The sequence below is a fragment of the Natator depressus genome, chromosome 2, assembly GCF_965152275.1.
Source record: "Natator depressus isolate rNatDep1 chromosome 2, rNatDep2.hap1, whole genome shotgun sequence".
NCBI lineage: Eukaryota > Metazoa > Chordata > Testudines > Cheloniidae > Natator > Natator depressus.
This window is the reverse complement of record NC_134235.1, coordinates 184,184,462-184,205,035: the sequence shown is the minus strand read 5'-3', so window position 1 is coordinate 184,205,035 and position 20,574 is coordinate 184,184,462. Positions and strand designations below refer to the sequence as shown.

General features: G+C 43.9%; 2 protein-coding genes across 2 annotated transcripts in view; both read left to right on the top strand.

The window, feature by feature from the left end:
* The window catches only part of TMEM42 (transmembrane protein 42), a 30,846-nt gene extending 19,565 nt beyond the window's left edge, over nt 1-11,281 (top strand). The window contains exons 4-5 of the mRNA XM_074943528.1: nt 5,126-5,272; nt 7,059-11,281. Of these exons, the coding sequence (XP_074799629.1) occupies nt 5,126-5,272; nt 7,059-7,202 (291 nt within the window). The 3' untranslated portion in view covers nt 7,203-11,281. The remainder of the gene's footprint in view (nt 1-5,125; nt 5,273-7,058) is intronic.
* Nucleotides 11,282-11,487: 206 nt separating this feature from the next.
* Nucleotides 11,488-20,574, top strand: part of TGM4 (transglutaminase 4) — a 40,675-nt gene continuing 31,588 nt past the window's right edge. Inside the window, exon 1 of the mRNA XM_074943527.1 lies at nt 11,488-11,671. Within this exon, the coding sequence (XP_074799628.1) occupies nt 11,488-11,671 (184 nt within the window). The remainder of the gene's footprint in view (nt 11,672-20,574) is intronic.

Sequence of the window (20,574 nt, the reverse complement as noted above, 5' to 3'; positions counted from 1 at the left end):
AAAGGAGTACTTGTGGCACCTTAGAGACTAACCAATTTATTTGAGCATAAGCTTTTGTGAGCTACAGCTCACTTCATCGGATGCATACTGTGGAAAGTGTAGAAGATCTTGTTATATACACACAAAGCATGAAAAAATACCTCCTCCAACCCCACTCTCCTGCTGGTAATAGCTTATCTAAAGTGATCACTCTCCTTACAATGTGTACGATAATCAAGGTGGGCCATTTCCAACACAAATCCAGGTTTTCTCACACCCTCCCCCCCCCCACACAAACTCACACTCCTGCTGGTAATAGCTTATCCAAAGTGACCACTCTCCTTACGTTGTGTATGATAATCAAGGTGGGCCATTTGCAGCACAAATCCAGGGTTTAACAAGAACGTCTGGGGCGGGGGGGGGGGTAGGAAAAAACAAGGGGAAATAGGCTACCTTGCATAATGACTAAGCCACTCCCAGTCTCTATTCAAGCCTAAGTTAATTGTATCCAATTTGCAAAGGAATTCCAATTCAGCAGTTTCTCGCTGGGAGTCTGGATTTGAAGTTTTTTTGTTGTAAAATAGCGACTTTCATGTCTGTAATCGCGTGACCAGAGAGATTGAAGAGTTCTCCGACTGGTTTATGAATGTTATAATTCTTGACATCTGATTTGTGTTCATTTACTCTTTTATATAGAGACTGTCCAGTTTGATATATGCTATCATGTGCCAGCAATGCCCCTCTGCCATGTACATTGGCAGAGGGGCATTGCATGTACATTGGCAGAGGGGCATTGCATTGGCATGTACACTGAGAATTACCAAAAGAAACTACAGCATTTGCTCAAGAAACTCCCTGAAAAAGCACAAGATCAAATCTGCACATACACACCCCTGGAACCCCGACCTGGGATATTCTATCTACTACCCAAGATCCATAAACCTGGAAATCCTGGGCGCCCCATCATCTCAGGCATTGGCACCCTGACAGCAGGATTGTCTGGCTATGTAGACTCCCTCCTCAGACCCTACGCTACCAGCACTCCTAGCTATCTTCGAGACACCACTGACTTCCTGAGGAAACTACAATCCATCGGTGATCTTCCTGATAACACCATCCTGGCCACTATGGATGTAGAAGCCCTCTACACCAACATTCCACACAAAGATGGACTACAAGCCGTCAAGAACACTATCCCCGATAATGTCACGGCTAACCTGGTGGCTGAACTTTGTGACTTTGTCCTTACCCATAACTATTTTACATTTGGGGACAATGTATACCTTCAGATCAGCGGCATTGCTATGGGTACCCACATGGCCCCACAGTATGCCAACATTTTTATGGCTGACTTAGAACAACGCTTCCTCAGCTCTCGTCCCCTAATACCCCTACTCTACTTGCGCTATATTGATGACATCTTCATCATCTGGACCCATGGAAAAGAAGCCCTTGAGGAATTCTACCATGATTTCAACAATTTCCATCCCACCATCAACCTCAGCCTGGACCAGTCCACACAAGAGATCCACTTCCTGGACACCACGGTGCTAATAAGCGATAGTCACACAAACACCACCCTATACCGGAAACCTACTGACCGCTATTCCTACCTACATGCCTCCAGCTTTCACCCAGACCACACCACACGATCCATCGTCTACAGCCAAGCTGTGCGATACAACCGCATTTGCTCCAAGCCCTCAGACAGAGACAAACACCTACAAGATCTCTATCAAGCATTCTTACAACTACAGTACCCACCTGCGGAAGTGAAGAAACAGATTGATAGAGGCAGAAGAGTTCCCAGAAGTCACCTACTACAGGACAGGCCTAACAAAGAAAATAACAGAACGCCACTAGCCGTCACCTTCAGCCCCCAACTAAAACCCCTCCAACGCATTATTAAGGATCTACAACCTATCCTGAAGGATGACCCAACACTCTCACAAATCTTGGGAGACAGGCCAGTCCTTGCCTACAGACAGCCCCCCAACCTGAAGCAAATACTCACTAGCAACCACATACCACACAACAGAACCACTAACCCAGGAACCTATCCTTGCAACAAAGCCCGTTGCCAACTGTGCCCACATATCTATTCAGGGGACACCATCACAGGGCCTAATAACATCAGCCACACTATCAGAGGCTCGTTCACCTGCACATCCACCAATGTGATATATGCCATCACGTGCCAGCAATGCCCCTCTGCCATTGGTCAAACTGGACAGTCTCTACATAAAAGAATAAATGGACATAAATCAGATGTCAAGAATTATAACATTCATAAACCAGTCAGAGAACACTTCAATCTCTCTGGTCACGCGATTACAGACATGAAAGTTGCTATATTACAACAAAAAAACTTCAAATCCAGACTCCAGCGAGAAACTGTTGAATTGGAATTCATTTGCAAATTGGATACAATTAACTTAGGTTACCTTGCATAATGACTTAGCCACTCTATTGAAGCCTATTTCCCCTTGTTTTTTCCTACCCCCCCCCCCCGACGTTCTTGTTAAACCCTGGATTTGTGCTGGAAATGGCCCAACTTGATTATCATACACATTGTAAGGAGAGTGATCACTTTAGATAAGCTATTAACAGCAGGAGAGTGGGGTGGGGGGAGGTATTTTTTCATGCTTTGTGTGTATAAAAAGATCTACACTTTCCACGGTATGCATCCGATGAAGTGAGCTGTAGCTCGCGAAAGCTTATGCTCAAATAAATTGGTTAGTCTCTGAGGTGCCACGAGTACTCCTTTTCTTATTTCTGAGGGAATTTTCCTCCATGAAGCAGTCTCCAGTTCACCCCCCCCACCGCACCCGAGGAACTAGAGTCTGACCACAAGATAAAGAACATCTGGAGCTTGGATGCAGTTGGAGGGTAGGAGATTTTACTTCTCCAGGAATCTAGGCCAAGGAAATTGAGAAACTGAAGCTCCAAGTCTGCTCAGAAGCTCAACATCTCCTACAGCAGAGGTGGGAAAACTATGGCCCGGGGCCACATCCAGCCTGTGGGACTGTCCTGCCCAGCCCCTCCCCCGCTGTGCCACACCGCCATGTGGGCAGTGGGGCTGCAAGCTCCTGCCGCTCTGAGCGGCATGGTAAAGGGACGGTGGCGGCGTGCATGCAGCGGTGCTACAGTTGGGGGCGGGGGGGGGTCCTGGGGGGCAGTCAGGGGACAGGGAGCAGATTGGATGGGGCGGTCAGGGGGCAGGAAACGGGGGGTTGGAAAGGGCGTGGGAGTCCCAGGGGGGGCCTGTCAGGGGGTGGGAGTGTGGATAGGTCTAGGCAGTCAGGGTACAGGGAACAGGGGGGTTGGATAGGGGGTAGGATCCTGGGGGGGGGAGTGGTTTGGGTTGGAGGGTCCCAGGAGGAGGCAGTCAGGGAAGTGGGAGGGGGCGAATAGGAGGCAGGGGCCAGGCTGTTTGGGAGGCACAGCCTTCCCTACCCGGCCGCAGTGGTGAGCTGGAGCCGGTTCGCTAGAACCGGTTGTTAAATTTAGAAGCCCTTTTAGAACCGGTTGTTCTGCGAGGGACAACCGGTTCTAAAAGGGCTTCTAAATTTAACCGGCCCAAAGTGGCGCCTTAGGTGCCGACTCCACAGGTGCTCCAGCCCTGGAGCACCCAAGGGGAAAATTTGGTGGGTGCAGAGCACCCACCGGCAGCTCCCCGCCCCACCCCCGGCCCCAGCTCACCTCACCTCACCTCCGCTCCGCCTCCTCCCCTGAACGCGCCGCCCCGCTCTGCTTCTCCGCCCCCCCAGGCTTCCTGCGAATCAGCTGTTCGCGCGGGAAGCCGGGGCGGGCTGAGAAGCAGGCGGCGGCTTCCCACTCAGGCCCAGGGAGGTAGAGCGGAGGTGAGCTCGCGGGGGCACGAGGCAGGCCACCCATGCTGTAGCAGGTAACCCGGGGCGGGGGGCGCGCAGGGGAACTACTCACCTCCCCACCTCACCTCACCTCCGCCACCCTCGGCCTGAGCGGGAAGCCGCGGCCTGCTTCTCAGTCCTCCCCGGCTTCCCGCCGAACAGCTGATCGTGGGAAGCGGGGGTGGGGCGGGGGCGGAGAAGCAGAGTGGGGCGGTGGGTTCAGGGGAGGAGGCGGAGGTGAGCTGGGGCCGGGCGCGGGGTTGGGAGCTGCCGGTGGGTGCTCTGCACCCAACAAATTTTCCCCGTGGGTGCTCCAGCCCCGGAGCACCCAGGGAGTCAGCGCCTAAGGCGCCACTTTTGATGTGATCAGTGGGGGGAGCAACCGCTCCCCCTGCTCCCCGCAGCTATGCTACCCTGCCCCTAGGAGCCAGAGGGACCTGCCGGATGCTTCCTGGGAGCTGCCCCAGGTAAGCACCGCCGGGACTCCCCACCTCGTCCTCCGGCAGGTGCCTCTGGCTCTTAGGGGTGGGGTGGGTACCCACTATGGTGGGCCACGAGACCCTCCTGCCCGGTTCTGGGGGCAGTCAGGGGACAGGGGAGAGGGGTTGATGGGTCAGGAGTCCTGGGCGGGGGGCATCAAGGAACGCCGGGGGGTTGGATGGGGCAGGAGTCCCGGGTGGCGGGGGTGCACAACGACCCCCTCGTGGGGTGAGGAGGGAACCTGTTGTTAAGATTTTGGCAGCTTATCACTACCCGGCCCTCCATACAGTTTCGCACCCTGATGTGGCCCTCGGGCCAAAAAGTTTGCCCACCCCTGTCCTACAGGGTTATGTGCTCCATCAAATGCTTTTGAAGCTAATAGGAGTTGAGGGTGCTTGGTTTCTTGTAGGATCAAGCACTTACTGAGGGATTCTCCTTCATTCAGTGGTAGGTGGTAAACAGAAGAGCAACCATTCTGTTTTTCCCACGTGTGTCTTTTTTTTTTTCCCCTCCAGATTTTCTTTCTTTTGTGGTGAGGGAAAAAACAGGGCATCCTCTGATGTATCATCCATTTAAAATGTCAGAACAGTCCCCATAATTTGCCTCCTTTTTATACAGCATATTGGCAAATGTAGAAACACAACAGTGGAGATTTCACAAAATAATGTTTGTAATTCAGGTCCAGGCCATTTCACAGTTTGTGACATTTTATTTTGCATAAAGTGTTTGCAAAATAATTGGGAGAGTCAACTATCAGTGAAAAAAATCTGTATTTCCACCTCCCCCTTCTGCAGTTACATGTGGTGCTCCGAGTAGGATGTGTCGTTCTGGTGTTTGCGTGCAATGCTGTCATGTGGACCTTCTTTGCAAAAGCCCTCCACTACTCCTCTTCCTCAGCGACCGCCACGGTGACAACAACAGCCTCCAACTTCATCTCTTCGGTGAGTAGAACTGATGTCATACATTTGAAGCCCAGAAGGGACCTCTATGACGTTGGAATTGCCAGCCTGGATTAGACTGGGGTCCATCCAGGCTAGTATTCTAACTGAGACCAGCACCAGAGACTCTTAGGGTGACCAGACAGCAAATGTGAAAAATCGGGACAGGGGCTGGGGGGTAATAGGAGCCCATATAAGAAAAAGACCCAAAAATCAGGACTGTCCCTATAAAATCGGGACATCTGGTCACCCTAGATACTCCAGAGGAAAATGTAAGAACTCCAGATTAGGCAGATGTGGGATAATCACACCAAGGATCATCTAGTCTGATCTTCTACATGACACAGGTCATAGAATTTCTCCTAGTAATTTCTGTAGGGGAATTATTCTTCCCTACTACATAACCGAACGCTATCTTGCTCAATAGCTAGTGGTTGGTTAGTGTTTATCATCATTTTCTGATAGGTGGAAACAGACTGGCCTTGTCACTGTGCATGCTTAAGACCTGGAGAAGAGACACACTGTCAGGGTTTCGCTTTTACTTTGCATCACTCTTTACCAAGCCCCAAGCCAAAACCATGATGCATTTAGGAATATGGGGTGTTTTACACTTGCCCCTGCTTACCTGTAACTCTTCAACTGATATATTAATCTCTTTTTCCCTTCTTTAGATAACTCTTGTCGAGTTTTTAGCACTATGGGCTTGGTCCAAAGTCCAGTGAAGTCTTTCCGTTGACTTCAGTGAACTTTAGATCAGTCCCCTTGTTTCCAGAAAGATATTGATCATAGAAAATATTCAGAGATTACAGAGGAGACCAGCAAAAAAGATCAGGGTCTGCAGCATTGATTTGCAAGGAAGGTTTAAAACCGCTCATTTGGCCAAGAGATGACTTAAATACGAGAGGTGACATCCTGGGCCCACTGAACTCGATGGGAATTTTGCCAAGGAGAGAGAAAGGAATTTAGGGACTATAAGTAAGAGTAATGGGATAAAATTAAGAAAAGGAAAATTAAAGTCAAATATGAAGAAGATATTCCCATCTTAATCTGCAGAATAGTGTTTCAGGATAGTCCCATCCCTTGCGACATTTAAGAGAAGGCTTGGAAGGATCAGTAAATCAGTAAATGTCCGTAAACGTCAATTTCGCCATACACACACAAACCACTGAAATATATTTCCATCAGGGATCATTCAAATTTACAGCTGGGCAAAGTAAGAAGAATACTGCTTGAGATCGTATTTAGAGTTTGATGTAAAGATATTTATTTTGTATATTTTGACGTGATGTTGACAGTTGTGTGTTTTAATGATTATAAAGCTTTAGCTGTTTGAATCTCAACATCTATTGTCATTAAATAATTGTCTTGACACACCATAATTTCCCACAGCTGTGAATATGTAAATTGGGGGGGAGGAATGCTTAAAAGTCAACATTATCTGTCAAAATTATTAAAAAAACTCAAAAATCAGCATCTGCCAAGTCTCTCTTTTTTACTGGGCTGGACAAAGCAACAGGGACCAATCCTGTATTGGCTTTACAATGGATTGGATGACCTGGTAGGTCTTTTCCAACTTTAACTCCAGTGATTCTAAGTAGCAGCGGATGTTCCTGTTGGTGGCGGTTGGAGTAGTTTCGTTAGGCAGGCTTTATACTAAGAATCACGGGTCAGATCATCTAGTGGTGTAATTCAGTGTACACACCAGCTGAGGATCTGCCCCAGGTTTTGTACTGGAGAAGATTTCTTTGCAACTCTGCCTTGTGAATGTATTTCTCTTTCCTTCCCTCAGGCTTTCCTGGGCAGGCTGCTCTTTGGAGAGACTCGTGCACTCTTGTGGTGGGTAGGAATCAGCATGACACTCTGTGGACTCCTGCTGCTGCACACAGCTTCACCTCAGACAGAACAGCAGCAGTCTGAGAAGAAGGACAAATAACCTAAACCTGCTGGGTTAGTTTCTATGTCAACAATCTAATAACAAAATCAGCCTTCAGGCCTTTATGCTGTAAGTGGGTGATGCTCCGCAGACTTGCTCCTTGGATGATTCTCCTTGGAATGTTGCTGTCATGGTTACAGGGCGAACTGTGCTTCGATTTTTTTTTTAACTCCCTCCCCTTAAGTGACAGCCTGACTTCCTGCTCCTCACTCCGGGTGGAACCATGCAGTCCAGCCAGTCTGGCTCTGAGTGTCAGACTCCTTGTTTCCCAATCACGTGTACCAAGGCCCAGCTGAGTTAGGCATCTGTAAGCCTTTTCGCTCTGGGGACCTGCGACCAGCAAAGTGGTTAAAAGTGACTCAAAACAGCTTCTTCAACACAATGCATTATGTATTCATTCCCACAGAGCAAAGGGTACAAACATTAAAAGGCTACATGCAGATTTCCCTTTAGCCTAAGCCTTAATCTTTCCTTGCCAGCTTTCATGTGTCTCAGCCAGCCCTCTTGTTTCTGTCTACACTTGTGAGAAGCTGACTGCCCCTGCTGCAATTGCTGTGTCTCTGTGTCCCCTTGCCAGTCTGTCAGCTCTCACTAACACTCCCAGGGCAGCCTCTCGCCACTCCTGCGGCCCTCACCCTTTTCTAGGCCTAGGGTCCTCTAATGTTTAGTATCCTCCTTTTGATCCTTGGCTTAGCCTTAGGAAGAACAATCCACTCTAGCCTGGCTGGAGTCTGGTAGGGGTTATTCCCCCAATAAACAGCTTCTCCATTGCTTCCTCAGGACCCTCATCTATGTTATTGTGTTACCTTTCCTGCTTGGATCCTCTAACAACCCTTTTGCTCTAACTCCATGGTAAGTGACCCATCATAAACACACACAGCCGTGCATTGTATTTATAGAAAATAGTACAGCTATTTCCCGGTTACAGTGTCTGTTTAGAACCTCAGAGACTGTGACAACAGGGCTGGATTAAAGTGAACTAAAGCATTTGTACTGTACCATGAAGTAGAACAACACAGAAACTGTTTCATTTCTGTACACTGGTGGCACCTAGCACTATGTTCTTGGTAAATAATATATGCTACAGTGTTGGCAGGTGGATATTCAAGGAGTCAGATGCGAACTCTTGTCTCTCCAAGCCAATGGTACAATTCTTGGAGCAATTCTTGTTTTACATTTCAGCAAGGCAAAGGTGGGATACGGCGTATCGAATCATTGGCCCGAACTCTGCTCCTGTTCATTCTTATGTAAACTCTTTGATGTCGCTAGGGTTGTGTGGATGTACTGGAAAGCAAGATTTGGCTAAGAGTCTGTAGAGATGGAAAAGACCTGTCAATTCATCTGCTGCAGTCTGTTCACTGACTGGGGTGGATTGTTCCCCTGTCTAGTTCTAAATGTCCCAAACAATGGGTGTTCCACCGCTTTCCTTAGAGGCTCATCACAGGATACCTCACTGCTAGGAAGTTTTTTCTATATCTTTAGCCTAAATATTACTTACATCCTACGAGCCCCAGTCATATCTCTGTCCTGTTCAACACACTAGAAAAAATTCCTCCCCCTCCTGGGTGTTTACATTCGTCACGTATTTATTGCCCGTTATCATGTCTCCTCCATTTTGTCAATGCTTAACCGAGTTCCGTGCATTGAAATCTTTCCTCGTAAACCAATCCCACTAGACTCCACATCAGTTTTGTTGTTGAATTTCCTCAAATGTGTCAATACTGTATCTGTCTCATAAGGTGCCCTGATCGGAGTACGATATTCCCGGCGTAGTGACATCAGAGCCTTATGGACCATGACTGTTTTTCCTTTTCTATGACAATAGAGCTGTTTGGGGTTTTGGAAAGAGTGTTAAATGTTAACAGTGGTGTCCTTGTACGTTTTCTATGAGTTGATAAGTTTACTTTGCCACTGGAGTGGATTGCATACAGGTCAGAAACAAACAAAAAAATGGAAAACAAAAGGATGAAATGGGGAAACTTGGAGTCCTTAGTATTTCAGTAAATATTTATAGGCTCATAAGAGCCAGAGCAAAAGGACCATCATGTCTATGCTCCCTGTAAGGACCGGCCATAATCCTTCAGAAAGGAAGGAGTCAATGGAAAGTCAGAGGAGTCACTGGAGTCAGGGGAAAGACTTTGCGTACGGGATATTAAATTGATACTGCACCTGCCCTTTGGCAGAGTATCTGGACCAAAATTCTGCACTCAGTTATACCACTGTAAATCTAAAGAAACTTCACTGACCTCCATAGTTAGTTTGGATTCATGCCAGTATTGCTGAGTATAGACTTTGGTCCTCTAGGTTTCTGAATGCGTATAGGTTCAGTACATCACATACTGCAGAAAGTGTGACTTATAAGGTACGTAGATTCTTTTTTCACCACATCTTTTATGAAGGCAATTTTAACAATAATCCTAATTCAAAGAAACAAAGGTACAAAAGGATTTGCACCTCTGTGCTGGATATTTCATCAGTTTGTTCTGGGATCACCAGTTCACCAGTATTTCCTTGTAACTATGGGAACTGAGGCCTTTAGCCATAATTTTAGCATTCTGCATGTTCATAAGAGATGGGAGGCACCACTTTGGCCAAACATTAGGGTTACCAAGTTTATCTAGTCTTCTAGATCTGCAAGTGATCATACCAACTCTAAAAATATATCATGCTAGTCTTGAGAGGCCCATCTGTAATGAACATTTAAAATGATTTTGGTTGATGTCCGCAAATTCAGAGAGCCAGTTCTCATCCAGGGCCCATCTGAGTCACCTGCATTATCAGAACCCTGACCATTGAGTATCTTTGGCTTGTCACCACTGGCAAATCTGCTCAATATCTGCCAGACGTCTAAAGGTAACCTGCAGAGGAGGGGTGCAGGTGGACGTTACGCTTGCACCATTTGTCTCTTCTTGCTGGTGTCTAAAATAGGCTTGATTTGGTTTGGTTTTGTCTTTTAAATGTTTTTTGGGTGTGTGTGCTTTTTTCAGTGTGTTTTTCACATTGGAAATTCAGGTCTTGTGTAACCTGAAGACTCTCTTGATAACTGCAGAGCTAGCAGGATTCTGACAAACAGAGACCTAGGAAGTAGAAACCGACTGGCTGAGAGGGGAAACGATTCTTGTTTGCTTACACTGGTTCAAAGCTATTGAATGGAGTAGGTCCAACCTATTTAATTCAGACATGCGGAGAACATGGGAATTGCCGGGCTGGTCAGACCACTGCTGGCTCCAAAAGGGGCCAGCACCAGCTGCGTCAGAAGAAGTTGTAAGAACTGAGCAGTAGGCAGATGTAAAAAATGGGAAGATGGCAAAAGGCTGTTTGCGAAAGTTTCGGCACTTCTGTCCTTTCCGCTGAAGGCTGAAAAAAGCTGCCTCTCCATATTTCTGAGCCATCCACGAAATTCTCCAGCAAGAGCCAGGAAGGCAAGACTTGGCATTCCTCATATTTCTAAGAAAATCACAATTGTGGAAAAAGCTTGTTTACGGAAAACAAATCTTCTTGTGCCTTCATACATCATAAAGAAGTAAAATAAGAACATACCCAGTGTATATCCCTTTGTGTGCCACCTTTACAGTATTATGCATTCTCAGTCAGCTGTACGCTGTAGCCACCTTATTAAGAAGTTCAGGAGAAGACCCAGAGTGTTAAAATTAGAGAGGTGTTTATCTTTACAAAGCCTTAACCCTCAGGTTGCCAGAGGCGCTTGGCACCTCTGTCCTATGGCATTCACGTGGCTGGCAGCCATCCCTTCCTCTCAGGAGAACTATGCAGCATTGTTCTTTGGTTCCTTTAGTACCGAGTGTCCGTTTATCGAATAAGAAACAAAAAGTGTAGTTTCTGATACGTCCAGACAAAGAAATTGAAAGCCAAGACTGACACGCTGGGTCAGATCCTCAAGGAGCCACACTGATTTACACTACTTGAGAATCTTCGCTTGTTCTCCTTAACTCACAACTGCCCTGCAGAAAGGGGAGGAGTTATTGTTCACATTACAGTTTACATTAAAATGATCCCTTTGTTTGTTTGTCAACTCACTGGTTGACAGAATTAGAAAACAAAGAGGAGAAATAACTGGACTATGATCAAGATGGAAGGAGGTTTAATATAATATAATATATATTTAATATATATAGGTTTAATATAACAGTTGCCCTTTAACTAGTGGTGCAAGTAAGCCGGTACGGTCAGGACGCCATACCATTTATTGCTGGAATGCCATACTTGAAAGACACATTTTCAAGAATGAATTGTAGAGCCCTGCACAGACACAAATTTATATCCGGGGATGCGGATATCTGCAGATAGAAATCTGTATCCGCTGAACTGCAGGGCTCTCCCGGGAACCACAGCGGCCAAAGAAGAAGAATGTGGGGCCGCCTCTCCCAGGAGCCAGCGCGCCACGGCGGCAGCTCCTCTGGCACGGCTGTACCGCTCCAAGCCCTTCCACGCAACCGCATCTCCTGTCTGCGGTCTGTACAGCCCCGCTGGAAGACAGGGCTGGGGGCGGTACAGCCACACCGCAGGAGCTGGCAGCATGGGGCACTGGCTCCTGGGAATGGCGTCCCCCCACTCCTGCTCCTTTTGCCACTGATTTCTATCTGCAGATATCCGCATCCCCAGGTATAAATTTGTGTCTGTGCAGGGCTCTAGTCACGGAACATTTTTGTGAGCGGGGTCAGGGGCCGGTACTGTACCAGTAAGAGTTAAACTCTACTTGCACCACTGCCTTTACCATATTTATTAGTGCCTGGGGAAAGAGAGTGAATGGTGATGTGCTAAAATTTGGGAATGATGCTGAATTTTTTAGGTTACTCAAGGCTAGAAGCAGGTGTTAGCTTCAGAAGGACCAAACAAAACTAGACAATGTGATGAGAAATGACATTCCATGCAGATAAGGGCAAACTCAGAAGAAACAATCAGTATTCCTTCACATTGTGACCACTCTGAAAAAAGACTTGAGTCCTCGTTTGTACAGAGCTGAGCACAATGGGGTCCTGGTCCATGATGAGGGCTCCTCGGCATTATGATAATACAAAAAATAAAAAAGGTGCCTTATACTGCTATAATTCTTCCCCTTCCCATGTGAGAATAGCTGTACCTGTATAAAGGACCTTTATACCAAGGTAGCAGGATCTGTACCGCTGGGGTTGTACTGCTTTAACTAGACTGAGAGAGGTTTTAAAAGTGCAGCTTTCTAGTGTGGACTAGCCAAAATTGTTCGGCTGTTTTCTGAAAGAGAGGCTGTAGTGCAAGACCTGATGGTTGCAAAGCTTAGGCTCAGCCTGATCTTTATCAGTTGCTGTTTCACAGCCGACCCACAGACACTGGGCTGCTCACCCATTTGAGTCTAGCCTCCCTGGACTTGACTAGCTATAGTGTTACTCTGAAGTGCAGCTGCTGGGAAGCAGGGAGGGGAGAGAGAGTTGGTGTTTGAGAACACAACAGAACACTAATCTACAATCCTACTAACGCCTGGCATTTAGAGAGTGTTTTCCTTTTGCTTTGCTGTGCTAACCGAGCAGTGAGTAGTCTGTTATAGTATTGATTCAGTTCTTAGAGAAATAATAATCAATTACTTTCAGATCCTGTAAAGGAATGTGTAATTCTGTTCTGGTTTCCAAGTACGTTTAATAATCCTGATATTTTTTGTTCTCAGTGCACAGTGATTAAGGAAGAGTGCTTGCTGAATAGTAATAATAGGTCAGGCTTGACTCAGAAGCACTGAAAATATTGTATCATTTATACCAGGCATCAGAAGTCTTCAGGAATCTGCTTCTGAATGATGAGGTATTATTGGTATTGATATTGCATTAGTGCACAGAGGCCCCGCTCTGGGATCAGCACTGTACACATTCATAATAAAAAAGATGTCCTGGCCCCAAAGAGTTTATAATTTAAGTATGAGACAAGGCACAGAAGGCGGAAGTAACAAATGGGAAGGCGGACAAGGTAACAGTGAAACTATCATGATTGGTGTGGTAAGCAGCAGTCACAGCATGCCCACTGTCTAAAAAAGTCACATTTTTTACTATAAATATTGCAAATCTATTCATGCAATGTCTAGATTGTTTTCATTGAAAGCAAACAAAGAAACTTGTTAACCACTGAATCAGCTCCTATACATTCCATATTTCAGTGTAGTATCCTGTTTTGCAGCTTCTGATGGCTCATGGCCATGTGTTTCTTAATCTAGGAGTTAGGCTGGTTGAGTGACTTTTTTTCTTTTTCACTACACTCCTACGTCACAGAACTTGAGACCATTGATAGCTTTCCACTCTGAGTTACTGGGCCAGATTCTGATCTGTTACACCAACGGGACTCTGGGTAGATTTTTTCCAGATTTTCCACGTTACTGAAATCACAGTTTGTTGTACTGCCAGTAAGTGCAAATACCATCGCCCCGAGACTCTGAGCCTGCAGAGATGTACGAAGGTGTGTAATTTTACACTCATGAACAATCCAGTCAAATTCAATGGGACTATTCACCTACATAAAATCACACATGTGCTAGTTGCTAGGATCAGGGTCAAAGGACCTGAACCTGCAATAACATGGCCACCTAAGTAACTTTATGCCGTGCTATGGGACTGCTCCCATATACAAAGAGGCCCAGGCATGCACATCTGTGCAGGATCATCTCCTTGTTTGCTTATAACTGTTAGTTTGAGTTTCAGTGTGGGTTGGCAGAGATGCAGTTTTCTTAAACTCACCTATATTTTCTTATCCTGTATTAATTTTGTTTAATCCAGATACAAAAGAACCCTAATAAACATGAAAGACCATTGTTTTTACTGTAGAAAAAAGAAGGGAGGCCTGAAAAAGGAAACACATTTTTCTAAAACACTGATTTTGACATTTCTGTTTTCTCATGCACGCGCGCACACCTCTCGTCATTTGCTGAAGGTGGAGAGGTATTTGGTCAAGTATTTTCCTGGTTTTCCACTGCTATAGTTTTTGCATGTGAATAAACCATTTTACCCCTGAATCAATATTTGCTCTACTGATTTATTTAACTCTTATCAACGCCTTTTACGATTGTCAGAACATGATTGTTTGCTTTAGGTGTTGTCTGTGTTTTGAAAGTAATTTGTTGTGCAAACTCTGAGGAGTTTTATGAAATGCAGAAATACATAATATAAATATATACGTTGTGTAATACATTGAAAATTATAACATTTTATATCAAAATCTTTATTCTGGTGCAGCAATATTTGGGCCATAGTTAAGATTGAAGCTGCCATTCCCCTGGAAGCATAATTTTTACTACCACCCTGAAAAGAAACTGATTTTCCTGAAATTTTGCATGTCACGTCTCATCCCTGGGTAGAGCTTTTTTGGAAAGTTTGGTAGGAACCAGGAAAGAAGGTTTAAAGTTATGGCATATTGGAAATGTACTTGTCATTTACTTGTTTCAAATATTTCTTTTTTTTTTTTTTTTTGGCCTCATCAGATCTTTGAGGTGGCTTGGCCTATAAATTCATTCATCTGTATTCGTTGTAGGCAGGGTGGATTTGATTTAAATCATTAGTCAGGAAGACTCGATTTAATCATGGATTTCTACATAAAAGTGCATTCTTGTTGGTTGTTATAACCTTAATACATATTCTTCACAACTCAGAGATAAATGTAGGTTTCATTTTTAGAAGGTACATATTATACACTTTTAAAGTGATTTATATTGAAAACTTTTCAGATTAGTTTTACAGCTATGTCAGAAAATGAATGATTGTTTGGTTATTTCAGTTACCAAAGGTAATTGAAGCAGATATTTATGAAGTCATTGGGAGGTGAACTATCTCCAGTTCAACAGTTAATCATTAATATTTGGAGGTTTTTCTTGCCATGCTATATTAGGAGAAGAACATCACCAGACAGACATTTAAATTGTTTTATTTAACTAAAACAACAATGTTATGTATTCTGGATTTTTTTTCTTCAACAACAAACATAATATTTTAACAAAACAAGCATATGAATTTTTGAATTTAGTTAAACATTCAAGTTTTTTAAAATCAGGTTTGTTTTTGTTAAAATTGTTTTTAACTAAAATAGTTAAATGAAATATTTAAAAACAAAAATTAAATAGACTATGTCAGCCAGATCAACATGAGAAACTTAAAATATTGGCTTCTGCAGCTAACTCGGTCATCTTCACCTTCGTTTTCCTGTTTGTTCATAATCTGGAAAAGAAAAACAAGCTTTCCTGCTTTTTCAGGACCCAAACGGTTTCTCAACTTGGAATGAATTAGTCCAAAGGAAGAAAATATTCTTTCTAAACCGGCAGAAGAAGCTACTGCTGTTTAAAAGTGAGATCATCACCTCAACAGTCTCTGAATCAAAGTGCTTAAGTGACTTCCACCAGTTCACTGGTGTGACTTTCTTTGAAACATCATCAGCAAACATATTACTTGAATGGTTCACCCTTAGCTTTGAAGTTTATTATAGTTGGCATTATGGAGGGATGATGGCTGGATGTCCATGTCATAGCCAACTCTTCTTCAGCAGTTAAGGTCTGACCCTAGTACCGAGTATTGAGAATATTTGCAAGAAAATGAGCTGGAGATAGTGCTTGCCCCATTTGTTTTTTTTAATGCTTGTAATTTAACTCTGTCATTGCATATTTCTCTTTTTAAGCTCTCATTCGGTTCCTTCCAAATTTCAATGGCGTCAGCAATAAAACAGCTATTTCCCTGCATTTTGTTCAAGGCTACAGAAATAGGCTTCAGGGTACTCAGCACGTGTTCACCATTTCTCTTAAGCCCAATGTTGAGAACTTTGGCTGTGACGGTGCCATCTATTTTCTCACGATTTTGTTCACAAACTGTCATCAGATTTGGCCAGTTCTAGACCTCGTTCTCAAAACAGTCCACTACTGAGTTCCATCGCACGTCTTGTGGGAGAGTTAGCTTGGTTCCTTCCACTTTTTTCAGAGCAACTGCTGCAAAGTGGTTGTTACGGAAGTACATTGCAATTTCAACATTAGCCTTTATTTCTGGAACACTGAAGTCTTTGGCTAGGAGGTGCATCAATTGAGCACTGCAACCATATGTTATTAGCTTGGGACTCTCTTCTAAATAATGCCTTCTCATTTTGGATATATTTGCAGCATTGTCTGTGACCAAGCTGCATCCTAGACATTTGAATTTTTTTTAACAGTTTGTTATAGCTTTTACTGCTACTTCTTGTAACTATTCTGCTGTATGTGCATTTCCTGATATATCAATTGTTTCTGTAAGGAAGATATTCCCTTCTTCTGTTGTCACACAAGGACATACAACAGGATCATTGTGGACATTGCTCCACCCATCAAGACTCAGGTTAACAATTTCATCCTCTAGACCTTTTGCAGACTGCTCAATTTCTCTTTGATACACTTTATCCAGCAATTTGCCTGCGATATCTGCTCTGTTGGGTGGACTGTATCCTGGTGTTAGTGACTGAACCATGTTAATGAAGTGTGGGTTCTCAATCATACGGAAAGGAGAGTTTGTTGCGATAAACAAACCGGGCAATTTTTTCATCAATTACATCTTTTTGTAATCTGCTGGTTCTTATCACAAATTTATCTATGGTTGTTTCTGGATTATGGAGATTTTTTTTCTTTTTGCTACAAGTGATATACTGTGGCTGTGTGACATACATGATGTGACTGAAACACTATCATTGGTAGATAACTCTGAAACTATAGAAAATGATGGTGATCTTGAAGGTGGATAGTCTTCAGAATCCTGTATGTTGAGGATGGATTCTCTTAAACAAAATAAGTCAATGCAGTTATTTAATTATTATTCCCATACTGCTCACTGAGTATTACTCATTGCATTCACTGACACTCAGTACTACTTTAAAGGTGAAATTGTAAAAGGAAGATCTGCCTATTTCAGCTATTTATTTTTTATCACAACTGCATCTAAAATGATAGTACCATAGAGTAACAACTATATTTTTTGCTCAAACATGAGAATTCAAGACTAGTCCAGAAGGAAGACAGACAGTCCTTAAGAAAGAAGTATGAAATAAAAAAGTTTACCAACCTGAAGGTCCTGCGCATTCAGACATGTTCCTTTCATCGTCTTCAATATATATTTGGAGCTGTTTAGAGGTGCTAAGCACCCTCAGCTTCCAGTGGAGTCCAAATAATGGTTGGTACTTTGGTTGGTACTTTGTGCAGTTAAATGATGCCACTGTTAGGCTGAAAAAGGGTTCATTCCCATCAGTCCTCTGATGGAAGAATATGGTTTGTTACCGGTGGCCTTGAGGAGTTATATCAGTGGGCGAGGGAGATCAGTGTTGCTTTGTGTGGGTGCAGAGCTTCTTTCCCAAGAAAAAGACAAACTGAAAAGGAAAATCCTTCCCCATTCATATAGAGAAAATCATAGGGGTTTATTCTGTGACGGACTCAGCATTCTCTGGATTTGGAATCTGTCCCACTAGCCTGGGAAGGGTTTACCAGATATAACTAGCTTTACTCTAATAGGTGAAATTGACAATGTGTTTGCATAAGCGCTTGGATTTTGATTACTTTTTATATTTAAACTGAAGAAAAAAAGGCTCTTAAGAAGCTAAACTCAGACATTTTGGAACCATTGCAGGCTTGGGTATGGCAAACCTACATGAAACACTGACATCTTGTTGCCCTTTGTGCTCAAGTTGGCTCATAAGATCAAAGGAGACTTTGCCTGCCATACGCATGGAATGTGTCAGGATAATATCTGATGCACTTCTGTCACAGCCCATATTTAAAATATGCAAGTCAAAGTGTTTGTGAACCAGTGTATATTCATCTGAGATATAATATTCATGAGAGCACTCAGATTATATTATTTGTTTAGATTTATTATTATTATTACTATTTTTATTATGAAATGCATCTTTACAGAAGCAGAATCATACTTAAATGGAGAAGAAACAAAACAGAATCTCAAATAAGATCCAGCTTGAAAACTATGGGCCAGATCCTAAGGTGATGGTAAATCGGTGTAGCTCCAGCAATTTCAATGGAGATGCACTGACTTACCCCAGATGAGGATCTGGCCGTACAACAGAAGGTCTGTCAGTGTATATGTCTCATTTTATTCCATGAGATAATATTTTAGGCTAGCATTTGATAATGAAAATGTTTTAAAATAAATACGCATTTTACTACCTTATTGGTCGTATTTGTATTTGGGTCTCTTTAGTACAGCTGCACAAACCGTTTGTGATATACACATTTATATTGATAAACCAAATTATTGATATACAAAATGTAATATCTTACTGTGCACAAATTATCTTCAGACAGAGTTTGATTTTTATACCCTTGTTCAGTTACTCAGGCCATGATTCAGTATGCACCTAACTTTAAGCGTGGGAGTAGGCCCACAGAAGCCAACGAAAGACTATTCGAGCTTAAAGTTAGGCATGGGCTTAAGTACCTTGTTGAATCAGAGTCTCAATGGGTGGCTTATGTGACTATATTTAAGTTTATATATCGCTCACTCTTCGGTAAGTTACAACTTCTCTGCCTAAGTTTCTCTGTAAAATTGGAGTAATGTTTACCTCACAGGGGTGTTGGGAGGATTAGTTTACATTTCAAAAGCGTTTGAAACATGACAACTGTGTATAGATACAAAAGCTTAAATTCTTAGCAAGGACTGGTGCTTTTGGGAGCCTCCATATTTAGGTGCTCAGCCCAAGACAACTTTTAAAGGGCCTGATTTTTGGAAAGTGGTGGATACCCCACCCTAAAAATCAGGCCTCTTTTTAAGATGACTCAAATCAGGCACCCCAATCATTAGTCACTTCTGAAAAATACAGCATTATATTATACATAGGCGCTGACTTCCTCAGTTCCTGGGGAGTGCTCGACCCCTGCCCCACCCCCACTCCGCCCCGTCCCTCAAGTCCCTGTCCCGTTTCTTCCCACCCCCTTTCCCCGCCTCTTCCTTCACACAGCTGAACAGCTGATCTCGGGAGGCGCTGGTGGTGGGGTGGGGGAGGAGCTGATTGGCAGGGCCACCAGTGGGCGGGAGGTGCTGGCAGGGAGGAGGAGGCGCTGATCCGCGGGGCTGCCAGTGGGTGCTGAGCACCCACTATTTTTTTTTCTGTGGGTGCTCCAGCCCCAGAGCACTCATGGAGTCAGCGCCTATGGTAGGCCTAACTGTTTATACAATAAAAGACGAAAAACCTATAACTGAATATGTGACGGAGCCTTTTGTTGTTTGCAAATTATGTATACTATAATGCTGCTGGTTGTTTTTCTAGCGTGCAATGAGTCTTTGTTGCCATACCCTGGGAGTTTCCTTTCTCGTAAGAATTTTTAACTACTCAGAGGCTAAAACTATGATGAGGCGTGAACTCTCAAATAGGGAAATAAGTGCTGGTTGGTGATACTGATTTCTCTGCTTTTGTTTTATTTCATCCTTGCGTACAGAAGAATAACATGAATTATAGCTCTGCCCAGTATACAATTCAAGTTCTGGTGACTCACTGTGCAGTAATTTAATCAATAGGTATTCTAAAGGTCTCTCACTATATAGACAAAACTACCATGAAAGTACTTGCTCTGTATCCTACGGTTAATCCAAGTTATCTAAAGTCAACAAAAAGAGACCAGATAGGTGGTATGTACTAAAAATACTTCCATTTCCTCCATGGATGAGAAGGGTCTTCATTGTTTGTGTATTAACAATGCCTTACTCGGCCAAAGCAAGAGAAAGGGAGAGGATATTTTACTACCTTCATGTGAGACATAAAGACGTAGACCACAAATAATGTAGCAGCCCCACTCTCGAACTTGAAAAATCTAGCATGGGCGGGAGGGAGACAGTGTATGGATGATGCTCAATAATGCCAGAGCTGCATTAGGGAAATTTTCCCCCATAAATATATCTGACACAGCTTTAGCAATTTAAATCTGAATTTGTCCAGTGGCTGGACATTCCTCTGTGACCTAAGGACCCTAAATCACTACTATATCTCCACAGTGACATTCTGTGGGGCTGCAACACATAAAAAGTCCATTCAAGGCCTGATACAAAGCCCATTAAAGCCAATGGCCACTGACTCCAATGAGCTCCTGTCCTAGTCTCCTTTTGTTGACTTTAGTCCTGGCTAAATTAGACAGGCTATTGACTTCATTGGGTTTTGGATCAGGTCCTTTATGCAGCTTCTGGCGTGATCTCAGTTGTCTTCCCACTCCCCAAAGGAAATCTCTAACCTCGGGGACTTCACCCAGCGATCCTACCCAGGACTCTTCCTAGATAAGATACTACCAATATTAAGAAAAAGAAAGAAAGGGCAAAGCACCCATAGACTTCAGAGGCAGCAGGATTTAACATATGTGTTCTAACATCCTCAGATTTCACTGCACATGCTATGTCTACACTGC